The sequence below is a fragment of the Mauremys reevesii genome, linkage group 1 (genome assembly GCF_016161935.1).
Source record: "Mauremys reevesii isolate NIE-2019 linkage group 1, ASM1616193v1, whole genome shotgun sequence".
NCBI classification, from domain to species: Eukaryota; Metazoa; Chordata; order Testudines; family Geoemydidae; genus Mauremys; species Mauremys reevesii.
Genome location: NC_052623.1, coordinates 32,406,339 through 32,419,737, shown reverse-complemented (window position 1 = coordinate 32,419,737; position 13,399 = coordinate 32,406,339). Strand labels below are relative to the sequence as shown.

The 13,399-nt window shown below is 37.5% G+C and overlaps 1 protein-coding gene across 7 annotated transcripts in view; it reads right to left on the bottom strand.

Moving 5' to 3' along the window:
• The window catches only part of DEUP1 (deuterosome assembly protein 1), an 87,202-nt gene that overhangs the window by 54,506 nt on the left and 19,297 nt on the right, over positions 1–13,399 (bottom strand). For all 7 annotated transcript variants that reach the window (XM_039521957.1, XM_039521967.1, XM_039521940.1 and 4 more), the window contains 4 exons: positions 9,187–9,358; positions 8,257–8,352; positions 2,815–2,949; positions 711–824 (listed from right to left, as the gene is read on the bottom strand). In XM_039521957.1, coding sequence (XP_039377891.1) covers positions 711–824; positions 2,815–2,949; positions 8,257–8,352; positions 9,187–9,358 — 517 coding nt within the window. The remainder of the gene's footprint in view (positions 1–710; positions 825–2,814; positions 2,950–8,256; positions 8,353–9,186; positions 9,359–13,399) is intronic.

Sequence of the window (13,399 nt, the reverse complement as noted above, 5' to 3'; positions counted from 1 at the left end):
CTCCCAGGCTCATCTTTTTAAAGTGACGAAGATTCCTTTGAGGATGAGGATTGAGAGGTCAGATATGGAGTGATTGTTTTCTGAAAAGTGTTCACCCAGGGGCAATATGGTGCTTTTGTCTTTTATCAATTTTCTGTGTGAGTTAATTTGAGAACATAGTCTCATTTCACCCACATAGTTGTTATTAGGGCTCTTAGTGCACTGGATGAGATATACTGCATGTTGTGATAGGCATATGTAGGACCTTTTTCACTAACAGAAATTAGTCCAACAAAAGATATTACCTTACCTACCTTGTCTCTATAATACCCTGAGACCAACACGGCTATAACCAGGGGCGGCTCCAGGCCCCAGCACGCCAAGCGCGTGCTTGGGGCGGCAAGCCACGGGGGGCACTCTGCCGGCTCCATGAGGGCGGCAGGCAGGCTGCCCTCAGCGACTTGCCTGTGGAGGGTCCGCTGATCCCGCGGCTTCAGCAGACCTCCCGCAGGAGAACCAAAGCCGCGGGACCAGCGTACCCTCCGCAGGCAAGCCGTGGAAGGCAGCCTGCCTGCCGTGCTTGGGGTGGCAAAAAGCCTAGAGCCGCCCCTGGCTATAACACCACTGCAAACAAGTGTTTTAGAAACATTTTAGTGTTAGTTAAAACAGCTCTTTAGCTGAGCTCATGGTTCAATTAATATTTTTCTAAAGCAGGAAGGTAGGAACTATACCTGAAATAAATTACACTTCTCAGACAATAATTTTCGTTGAGCATCTAAAGAAATGAGATGGTTTTGATATAGTGTCTCCTTCTGATCCCATTCTCTTGATTTTGCTTCAAATTCCTGGAAAAAGCAACACAAGGTCATTAAGCCTTGAAATAATTTTTCTCCAAGTTGCACTAGTGTACTCTTAATGAACACTCAGATTTTTTTATAGTTCTAAGAAAAGTCACTTGTGTAATTAATATATATTTATTATTAATAATGAGGGACAATCGAATCTGTGGAAAGAAAAGAAGTCAAGAAATGCAAAAAAAGTTTTCATTTTCTTGCCACAAGAGAAAATTCCAGCAGTTGAAAAAGTTGTTATTTTGAGCAAGCTGAATAATATCCACAATAACTGCAGTAAAATGTTAGAAACATTTTTAATGTTTCATATATCTTCAGTTGTTGTAGACCGTAGAGGCCTGATTCACCACTGTGTTACTCCAGTTTTATACAGTGTAATTCTTTTGATTTCAATGGAGTTACACCAGTACAAATTGGAATAATGCAGCAGTAAGTCAGGCTCTTGGTGTTCAGATGAACAATTTCAGTGCTGAAATTATTATATTTTTTCTTAAGAATGTGGGAGGGCAGCTAATGGGGAAACATTTCCTCTCTTGCCCTTTTTTGCTGCTCATTCTGGTAATGTTTTTTTTTGAGGTTTTTTAAGGGGTAGGAGGAATTCCTGCCCTGAGTCCACAGAATTTAAACCCAAACCTGATTAACAATTTCTATTATTTTCATATTTCTGTAATGGAGCTGAGTGTATTTTAGTTAGTTTTTAAAGGTATTTATTAGAATTTAAATATTCATAACTAGACTGTGAAGATTATACCCAATAAAATTATTAGTAGTACTCCATAGCTACTGGAGATTGTTGCTTTTTCAGTTTGGATAAAGAATCAAAGTAACAATGCATTGATTTACACACAATCCCCACCCCTAAAATATATTTAAAACCCAGACTAGGAACTTCATTTTTCCAAATGGAAATGTAGGTTCCAGAGACCTAGATACATTTGTGCAGTTTTCCTATCTCAGTGTAATTATGAATTTTGAACAGTCAGATTCTATTTGCTGCATCTATGCTCTATGAAGCTGATTGATCCATAATTTTTCTATACTTTTACTACTGTCTGTTTCTGAATTATAAGCAAATATAAACAACTTTTATTTCTTCACAACATCAGATACAATGCATATTCATCCGGCTACAAAGTGAGGACTGCAGGTTCAAGGCACTAGTAAAGTATTGCTGAGCTTCAGTAGATTTTCAATACAGTCATTATTTTCTTAAAACTAGATTCTGCTGAACACATTCCAAGCATTCATTTTTCATATTGTATAATTTACCAACTGGTAGCACTGTGTTGCATTGTATCCATGTTCAAACCTTGGATAAGGTCATTCTCAGATTAGCAGGTTCTGAGAGAGTCATGAAGATCTATATTTAGCCCTAGGTGGATGCATAAACCATGCATTACTCAAGTAGTAATAACTGTTAGCCACTCTGGTGGGCTCCAAGGCTTGACAGATTTTATAATGGTGTGGGCTTTTCCACATGGAAAAGATAGGGCACATTACCAGCCCTCCAATAGAGGTGTGGCTATCAGGCAGGAGCAATCCTCTGTAGGTGGAAGGAGTTAATCCTATGCTCTGTGTTATACAAGAAGTCAGACTAGATAATCAAAATGGTCCCTTCTAGTCTTGAAATCTATTAAAACTAATTAATAGTGACCATAACATGAAAAGCCTAAAACATCCCCCTGAATGCAAAAATTCTCCTGAACCATTCCCTTATTGAATAATATGTTCCTCAGAGATCAGGGACAGAGTAATTGTTTCTTTCAAATTTAAATTTATGAGCTGGCTGAGCTATATTAACAGGACTAAAAACAGCATTAATAAAATTAATGCCTTTGAAGAACAGAAAACACTGTCCTCACACAGTTCTTTCCATATTGTATACAGAACACTGTACATGCTTATGGGATTTACAGCCTGAAACTGTAAACCAAGTATGAATCCTGAAGATATACTAGGTCTACTATCAGCAAAATATACTTACTTCCAATTTCTGGTTTAAATTGCTCAGTTCAAATGGAGTTTCCAGATTTTCTGCACATATTTCTTTACTGTGAACCCTATCTTGTTTTATCTGGTGTAACTGTAGTTTTTCATAGCTTTGTGTGAGTTTACAAAACTAAAAATGAAAGGAGATATGAATATTAAGAATGTGTCACTCTTCTATCTCAGATAATCTTTTATTTAAGTCATAATTGGTAAATGCAGTGAAGCTTAAACATTCTAATTAGTGAATCTCTGTAACACAGCACCACTTACTAAAAATAAATGATTAAAGATAAACAAGACTAAGCTTTCATATAACCCTGAGTGTTTATTAACTGCCCAGTTAAACACAGATTTACTTCAAAGTTGTTTTTTTCTGTTGAAATTTTGTATGGCACTTTTGTTTTTAACCATGTAAAATCAATTCTTGTATTTATATGATTTGTTTTACATTTGTTTAGTGCCATCTTGTGTTGACAATTTTTAAAAGTATTTCAGTAATCAGAATAAGGGATTAACTGGTGTATATTCACTTATTCATGAAGATGTTTAGCAGTTTAAGATATTTAAATGCTTAATTTTAACATTAAAACTGTTGATATATTAGGGATATAGTGGTTCCATTACCTTGGGATCATCAGGTACCAAATAATACCAAATATAACTCTGCATACTGTTACTTATAATGAAGGGATGGCTCTAGAGCCATGGAAAGAACAGGGAGGTAGCCAACAGGAGGACAAAGAACAACTCAGGTGCTGGGTACAAGATGGAAGAAGGTAAGCTAAGCAGCAGAAGACATTGGTGACGGGGTAGAGGGAGGGAATCAGGCAGTAGCAGGAGGATTCTTGGAGGGGTTGAGGTGGAAGGAACTGGGCCATACTTAAAATGGCCGGTCACCACATTTGCCAATATTTTACAATTTTTACCAAGGACACTTCTCCAAATAATCTGGAAGTGTAGTAGCTGCCAGTCCCTCAGCCACCAGAGTTTTGTGTTTACATTCCAGTGAATTTTAGCCCTAAATTAATGTTAATCTTAATTAGCAGGGCCTCAAGATTAATACCCTATATTATTACGATATATTATTTTTCAGCACTCAAAAGTATGCTAGGCCCCATGTCTGAACTCTGAAGAATTCACAGTTTAGGTTTAGGTTTGACACACAAGTGAGGGAAGTAAACAAACAAGGGGAAGTGAAGAAATGAGGTCGGAAAAGGATTACACTAATCAGATCATGTGGCTATTTAGTTTAGGCATGTTTATAAACTGATACATCTGGGATAGGGAGGCTTTATACTCATCTTCTTCAGGACAGAATTGTGCTTTTAGGAGGGATCTGAATGAGGAAAGAGTGAGTGGTAGCTTAATGAATAAGAATTTGAAGGATGTCCCATGCAAAGAGATGCATGAAAGAAGGCAAAGAAGCAGAAGAGGGAGAATGTAATGAAGGGGGCATCAAGACTGGCATGTCTGGCAGAACAAAGGAAGTCTCAGAAAGCAAAAGCAGGTGGCAATTGAAGTCAGGAGAGAGTGATGTATGACTTTACAAGCCAGAACAAGAAGTTTGCACTTCATACATGTACAGCAATAAGAAATCAATGAAGAGATTCAAAGAGAGGTTGAAATGGTCTGAGTGCTGGATAACAAAGAAAATTTTGGCAAGCTGGGACCCAAGACCAGAGAAAAAGAAATTATGCTAGTTGGTGTTGAAGATGTTCAGAGTGCAGACAAATAATTTGACTGTTGTTAAGATGGGTAGGAATGGTCAGATTTTTTTTAAATATGAAGGGAACAGGTAGGATTTGCTCATGGCTTGGATGTGCAGAAGAAAGAAATACGCTCAAGGGCACAATTGTCATGAAAGATTACATTAATTATTCATTAATTATTATTATTTCTTATTTATTATTATGAAGAAGTTCTATGGCCTATTTTATATAGGAGGTCATACTACATAATCACAATGGTCCCTTCTGGCCTTGGAATATATAAATCTATGTCCGCCAAATTGTGAGTCTCAATAACAGAGAGGATGGTGAAGTTGTTAGCAGAAACAGAAAATGATGGCAGTGAAGAGCATTTGGAGAAAAAATTAGATCATGTTTAACTTGAGATGATGGCAAGCCATCCAAGATACCACAGCAATAACAGGAAATATGATAATGTAAGGCAGGATTTAGATCTGATGTAATTTATGGATTATTTAATTGTACCAAAATCCACCCCACAACTATTGCTAAAAAATAGTTACTTACTGGTACAGTAATTATTGTTCTTTGAGATGGGTTGTGCACATATATATTTCACTGTAAGTATAAGTGCGTCCAATGCACTTGAGCCAAAGACTTTTGCCAGCATTATCACCAGGGAGCACAACAGGCAGCATTTCCTCTCCTCGTGCTCAGCGTGATGGCATAAAAGAGGTGTGACCGCAGCTTCCCTCTCTGTTCCTTCACACCACTGCCTATCTAATATCCAAAATACTGGGGAAGGCACGAGGGTTGAAGAATGTGCACAATACATCTTGAAGAACAACAGTTACTGTATAGGTAAATAACTGTTCTTCCTCCTACGTGATTGTGCACATATACAATCCATTGTACACAACAAGGTAGTGTTGGCCACACTGATGGCCACTTGGAGTGATGTTCAGGCAGTGAGATGTCCTTCAGAGATCATGGCCACGAATTGTTTTTTGTATTCTTCAGGCAATTTTGTCCCTCAATTTGGAAACTGTTCACCAGTTAATAAAGGTATATTTCAACAACGGTGTCTGATAATTCAACACCCTCATCTGAAGGAGCACAGTGATTATAGGCCGATTGATAGTGCCAGAAAGGCACTATAAATCCAATCTTTTAAATTTATCCTTCGAAGTGGCCCTAGGATGAGACTGCTTTGAAGGCTCATTGGCTACCATAACCACAAGGGATTCTGGGACAGGATGGGTGAAGAAATAATCAAATTCCTGCTGGGGAACCTGATAACACCTGTCCACATATTTAAGAATGGGCGTGACAGAGGCCAGCATCTGCCAGAGGTTCTTCACAGGTTCCAGAAAGGCTTCATTTTTGGGACAGGCAACCCTTCTTGTGGTAGGTGTTTGTAAGATATCAAAAAACTTGTGTAGGTGGTCTTGCACAAGCTCTTCCTGCAATCCTAGAGATGTGGCCATGAGGTCCTGAAACACTTTAAAGACCTCTATTGGGGGTGGGATGGGGAGGAGGGTGATGTCAACTGTGGGGTGGTGGCCTTATGCATCGAAGAAGATGAAACATGGTGATGGGAACACCTAGGTGTTCTTCTCTTGCATCTTTTTCTGTGGGCTTCAGCAAAGGAGGGGATTGAGGAATGGTAGGAGTATCCTCCCTTGAAGTCTCCAGAAAGGGAGAATGCAATCATCTCCTACACTGAGACTCCAACAGTGGTCTAGACACTCTTGGGGAAGTCCAAGATGCACAATAAAGCCAAAAGGGAATTCCACTTTTTGAACTGCCCATGAGGGTGATAGGCATAATACAAGGACTTCCTTGTAAAAATGCCAATCTTGCCCCTTGATTCTGGCATCACTAGAGTGTGATCTAAAAAGAGACCTGAAAGATTGTGGAGGAAATACAGGTCTATCATGGTCCAAATTTGAAGAGGCGATATAGTGAATGTCCTTAGTGAATGTCCTAACGGTACTGACATAGAGGATGTATATGACGGAGCTGGTGGAAACAGGCAAAATGGTCGGAAGGCAAAAGAATAGGTCGGTGTCAGTGGTGCTGACAGTGCCGTCATTGAGGGCTGTGATGAAGAAGCCAGTGGAAGTGAGGAATCAGCTTTTGTTTCATAACTGTTTTCTTAAATGACTGAAAGTGGTAATTAGTTGACAACCAAAACATTCTCAGCTTATTTACAAAGCTGTTTGTTTGTCAAATCAATTTCTCCAACCAAATACAGGCAAACAGATAAAAGAGAACACTGAGGAAGGGAAATGAACGTTTAAAAAAGAACAGATGCTCAATTTTATGGTCTGGTGGTATGTGGGTGAGGAATGTTGTCACCATCAGATCAAACTTATAGTTCTTTACTTAGCCATGCTAAGTCCGAGGTCCATCTGAGGTTTTACTGGAAGGCTGATTTGGTGAAGAGGTCTGGTTGTTGAACAAACTATGTCTACATTACAGAGCTTATGCAGGCACAGGCCCCTGGTGTAGATGCAGCATGCGCTGACAGGAGGAGTTTTTCTGCTGCTATAAGAACACCACCTCCCCAAATAACATTACCTGTGCACTCTTCTGTTGGCATAGTTGCATCTACACTGGGGTTTTTATCAGCAAAGCTATGTCACTAGGGTGTGGCTTTTTTCACACCGCTGACTGACATAGCTATGCTGGTATAAGATTTAAGTATAGCCGAAGCCTTTGGTTCTTTCCCTTTCCCATTAGCAGAAAACATTGAAGACACCATCAGATAAGAAAGAAAAGACCAAATCTAGGACTGTCTAGGCTACATTGTTAAAATCTGAGAAACACTATGAACTGAAGTTCAGTTAACCTGACACCCATTAGACTCATAGCTAAGAATGGAAAATAGAGAAAAACAGAGAAAAAGTACAGACATGGAGCAAGCAAAATAATCAAAAAGCAAAACGAATCCAACCTGATGCCTCCTCCTTCCAGTTCCCTCTGTTTTTATACCTCCTCTCTCATGGAAAACTACCAATCTGTTCATAGCTGGAAATATGAACCTGAAAACTGTGAACCTGAAAGCTGTTCCACAGCTTTCCAGTAGCCTTCATAACACAAATAATCTTAACTTAAAAACAGTTAACATTAAACAGTTAATCTTAACTTAAGCAATCTAAAACAGTCAACATAAAGACAGTTCTCAAATCAAGATTCCTTGTGTGCAATCATCTTCTAATTATCATGACCCTGATTAAGTGATTTTAGCCCTTAAAGGTACTTAATCCATAGTCCACAGGTCTTACATCTGGCAGAGACTCTTTCCATGTCCTTTGATCACATTGTCACAATAAGTCCAGTGTGGAGAAGTAGATTCAGAGTTCTCCTTATAGAAATGATAATTTAATCCATGGAAGTGGATATGGTCACCCAAACTTAAAAAGTGTGATAATTTACCATTCACAAATCCCTGAAGACACATCTATTAAATTATACATTAGAAACATTTTTTAGAAAATAGTTAAGGATAAATTTTTTAAATGTAGATAACACAAATTGAACAAGTACAAAAATACTTCATACTTATCAAACCAAATTCTCAATACAAAGTAAGTCTTTAAATAAGTCTAAAGAAATATTAGCTGATATGATAAGAAATGGAAATATAAAGTGATAAAGTAAATTTAGAAAACTGTTCAAAATCTACTAAACCAACCTGAAAATATTGAACCACTGTAAAATACTGAATCTGACTTTTTCCTTACTTGAGACTTCAATGCTTGAAGTTGAGCTTCGAAATCCTGAGCCATCTCATATTTAGTCTTCTGCAAGCTGTCTAACTTCTGTCGAAGTATCCCTACCTACATTTAAAATAAACATTCAATTTTACTTTTTCCAAATAATTTCTAAAAGGTTAATATTTAACATTGACAAAATTGTAAATAGGACTGGTGACCCAAAGGTACATATTTTTATTGTACATATTTTAACAAGTTATTAAAAAGTAAAATTAGATACCACAAAACTAAATTGCTTAAGTTTAAGATTTTGTACCCAAAAAGTCCATTGCATATTTACATTATAATTCGCAAGATGGATTTTTGTCCAAATTTCTTTACTAAACTTGAATTACACAAATGCAAATTGTTGGGAGACATTAGGATTGCACTATTGTCTCTGAATGTATACTCAGTAGATATGACTGTGCATCTGTACAGTGTCTAGCAGAAAGGGTGTCTGATCTTTGATCAGTAATCCTAGGTGGTACTGCAATATAAATAGTAATAATGATGGAGTTGCCAAGGTGTAAATGAAGGCCTAATTTGGCCTGGAGAACCTTTATAATTAGTGAGAAGGAAAGAACCCATTTTGACTTTAAAATCCCAGATTGAATTAGCTGGGCTGGCATTTAGAAAAACCATCAAATCAACTTTTTACTTGTAAACAGTGGACATATTTGAACTGGACATAATTGAGACACACTAAATATTGAACCACTCAATGACATTTTTATAGTAATTTTTCAGAGCAGAACCACATTTTAATACAAAATATCAGAGATCATTACTGATCTTTAAAGAACTTGTTCTGTATTCTAATGTGATACACTGAACAGGCATATTTATAAAGCATGCTATTAACTAACTCACAGAATTAAATACTTTCTTTATAGGAGATGGTATTCATGTACATACCTCTTGACCTTTCAGATCCAACTTGCTTTGGGCATTTGCTAATTCTTGATCCCGGACATCCATTCTTGCCTCTAAAGCTTTCACCCTCCTTTCCCATTCCAGTTTCTTGTTGTTTACCATGATGTCAATTTGGTGGATTAATTCCTGAAGCTCAGCTTCACATGGAGAAGCTCTAATAATAAAAACACAAATTTTCCAAATATAGATTTAGAGACAAAAAATATTTTTATTCAGATTACTATAATTTATTTACTCTCATAGAAATACCAGGTGTTTAGGGGTGGGGGCAGAAGGGGAGGAGCCTTAAAGCTAAAGGATGACTTCAAACGTAGACAGAATCCCAGTTTATGATACTTACCTTAGCTTGAAGGGTTGGAGGCTACAGTGTTTTTTTAAAGCTCTTACGCATGGCAGTTCCCGCATGTATTCTGGACCTCCTATCAAGTATAAATACCTTATAATACTTCCTGATTACAGTGGACTACTGTGGAAGAATCAATGCAACAACAGTAGCCACACAATAGTGCTGCCATCTGAACAATATATAGTTAAATTAGCAGCTTGAGTTCATTATTTTTTGTCAAACTGATATTTTCCCCTGCAGATCTGATAGTAGGTCATATAAATAACATGCTTTGCTGAATAGTAAACTTTCATTTCCACTAAGTTCCATCTCTCAAAATCCCAAGTGTAGAGAGTGCAAAACTACATCCCGCCAGACCTGGATTTGGTCATACAATCCATAGCTAATGTAATGGTTCCCAATCTTTATTTGCTGGAGCCCTAAGAAGGGCTGTCAGATAGTGCTTCCATCCCTATGTCTCTATTCTATATTGTTTAGACCATACCCATTACTCTGGTATGTGGGTGCCTTCCAGAGTGAAGGATAAACAGGAAGACCAGCATCTGTCCTATGAGATTTCTTCTCCATTCACCCTCTCATATGGAAAAGTTATGTCTTTTTCTTTAACTATGAACCTGATTCACTGCTGCATTACTCCAGTTTTACACAGATGTAACTTCATTTCTGTGGATTTATTCCAGTGTAAAACTAGAGGAATACTATTGTGAGTCCAGCCTTACCAAAAGAGAGCAACTGAAAAATTAGTGTGGTCAAGCTTGATAAGCCAGTTGAAGGGAATATTTTGACTGAACACTTCCATTAATTTGGGCATTTAAACAAAACCTACCCTGAAAATCCTAGAGGGAAAGACTTAAATTAGCTGAGTATTTAGAAAGCTTGCACATAGCAAGCACAGATATTACTACCCAAAAGAAAAGGTGGTTATTCTAATTATTCAAGGGGAAATAGTTAACTCTATCACATATAAGTGAACTGATATTTTCAGAAACAGATTAACTATTTTAATATATGAACATTTTAATTAGAAAAGCTTGATATATTAACAGCATTACTTTTTGGTTACAACATCAGACATTTAGATAAGTTTAAAAAACACCTTGTTTCAAGCAGGTTAATTTTTCACTGATATGATTAGCATCTCTGAGGGCTGGTCTACACTACGGGGGGAAATCGATCTAAAATACGCAACTTCAGCTACGTGAATAACGTGAATAACGTAGCTGAAGTCGAAGTATCTTAGATCGAATTACCTACTGTCCTCACGGCGCGGGATCGACATCCGCGGCTCCCCATGTCGACTCCGCTACCGCCGTTCGGGTTGGTGGAGTTCCGGAGTCGACAGGAGCTCATTCGGGGATCGATATATCGCGTCTAGATGAGACGCGATATATCGATCCCCGAGAAATCGATTGCTACCCGCCGATACGGCGGGTAGTGAAGACGTACACTGAATAGCATACAGACTGTGCTCTTCACATAGTGCAGTAGAAAGTGACAGACACTGGGCATATCTAGGAGCTGGTTGTGTAATTTCAAGCTTGGATATACATACTTGCTCTAGCTCTGATTGAGGTAGTGTGCTAAATAGAGGTATAGCCCTGGTGATGTGAGCAGCAGGTTGGGCTAGCCATCTGAGTACGATCCCATCTAAAACATAGATACATACTTAAGCAGCTAGATCATCCTGCCACTTGCAACGGTGTAGTGACACTACTATTTGTAGGGTGTTAGCTTGATCACAGCTGGAAATTACACCTCCTGCTCTGATGTAGACAGATCCATTGTCTTCCCACTATCAAACTAAAGCAATCCTTCAGATCCTGCAGTCCTAGTACAGAAATAACGTCCAGAATGTCACCAAAACAACAAAAGTATTTTAGAGATCTTTGTGACCAGTTGTTTGACCAATGTGAAGGCCAAAAGTTGTTAAAACTAAGTCTAGTTAACAAGATTGCTAGTTATTGACTTTCCCAGTCTGACCGGTAAAAGAGCTCAAGCAACAAAGCATCTCCTATTAAATCAACAAGAGAAAAAAGCCCAGTCATGAGAAAATGTCCTTTTCAGGAGATGAAGAAATCTTTTTCCATTGTACTTGTGCTGTTCCTAAAAGCAGAGTTGCACAATATCTTCAAACACAAAGTAGTAAGGTTTCCAAACCTTTGAAGTTAAGTTTGAAATTCATCCTTTTCAACAGGACTCCTTTGACACTGATGAATGACATTTTTACAATGTTACTTCCAGGTCATGACTCTTCATAAGCAGGAAGGCTATTTACTGTCGAGAGATTTGAACAGAGACTAACTAGCCCTGTATTTACATTCCTGAACTGGATATTAAAGGCAATAAGAGGAAATGTAATCAGAAACTCAGTATTTGTTGCCTTCTCAATTAAAAGTAAGTCAGGATATTATCTCATTTTTTAAATTTATTTAAACATTTTCAAATATTATCCAAACATTAAATCAAATGTATATTTGAGAAGGACTACACCTCTTAACCATTTTTATAACTGTTTATTAAAGAAGGTTTACAATAATTGCCGTATAAATATTAGGAATAAAACATTAATATTACAACACTGGGCTTATATTTTTGTTTAGAGAAACATTATGCAATGATATAATAGTGAACATCTCTCTATTTAGCAGGATGTTATCATATTACAAAGTGAGCCTCTTACCACCAGCCTGTCTTGTTTCTGGTGATTTTATTAAATTGAATGAAATGACTGACTACTCCTATTTATCAAACCAGGTGTCTCTATCAAACATTAACATTCCAAAAAAATTGGACAGGCATGGTAGCTTTTTGCAGGTGAATGTACATTGTCTGAGTATTGAATAAATAGTAATCAAGTATCTAGGCATCTGTTTGTCTTCTATTTTACTGGGGTAAATAACTGAAGGTTAATTTTTTCATAACAACATCCTCCCTTATTTTTTAGGACCACTCCTCTAATTTTGAACTGTATTTCTTTTCTCAGTCAGAGGCTATCAGTAGCCTGGAATCTAGTAGCACATGAGTGACTAATTCTTCATTTCTTTGAGTGAGACCATTTCTACCATGAAGCCCCAACGATTTTTAATATTTCATTACTAATCGCATCCCAATACTCTCTAATGACTGGAAATGTCCATCATGCATATAATCTCCTCTTTCATCACAATTTCTCCAACATTTCCTCCGTTCAATGTCTCTTTCCATTGCAAGGTACCACTGAAACAGGATCTTAAATAAATTTTCTTTTATTGTACTACAAACTGAAGTTTATGGTTATCTTCTTTTCCAGCCCATTAATTTGTAATTTGTCTATCCAAATCCTTTTCCTCTGGTGCATATATAAACTATATTGCTTTGTTAGGAAAGATGTCAGGAGGTCAGACTAAATAATCTTGTGGTCCTTTCTGCCCTTAAATTCTATTACTCTATTCAAAGATTGATATAAATTAGTTAGATTTTTTCTTTCCTAATTGACCAGAAGCCATTGTGTCTATGAAAGTTAGCTTTCTGTATAAAATAACTTTTCTAGAAAATTGCGACACATAGGCTGGGATCCCCAAAAGTATTTAGGCTCCTAGCTTCCATTGCAGTTGTTCTCAACCAATCAGCACACAGCTGCAACCCATGTGACATCCTCAAGGCCATACAGGTAGGATATATATTAGAGAGCTGCATATGCAGTCCACAGTGGTAAATAGATTGAGAACAACTGTTCCATTGATTTAAAAGACACTTAGGAGCCTAAATATCTTTGAGGATCTGAACTATAATGCCTAACTTGAAGGCACTGGTACCATGGGAGAGTGGGACAGTTAAAGATCAAGGCAGACAGAGACATTCCAGAACCAG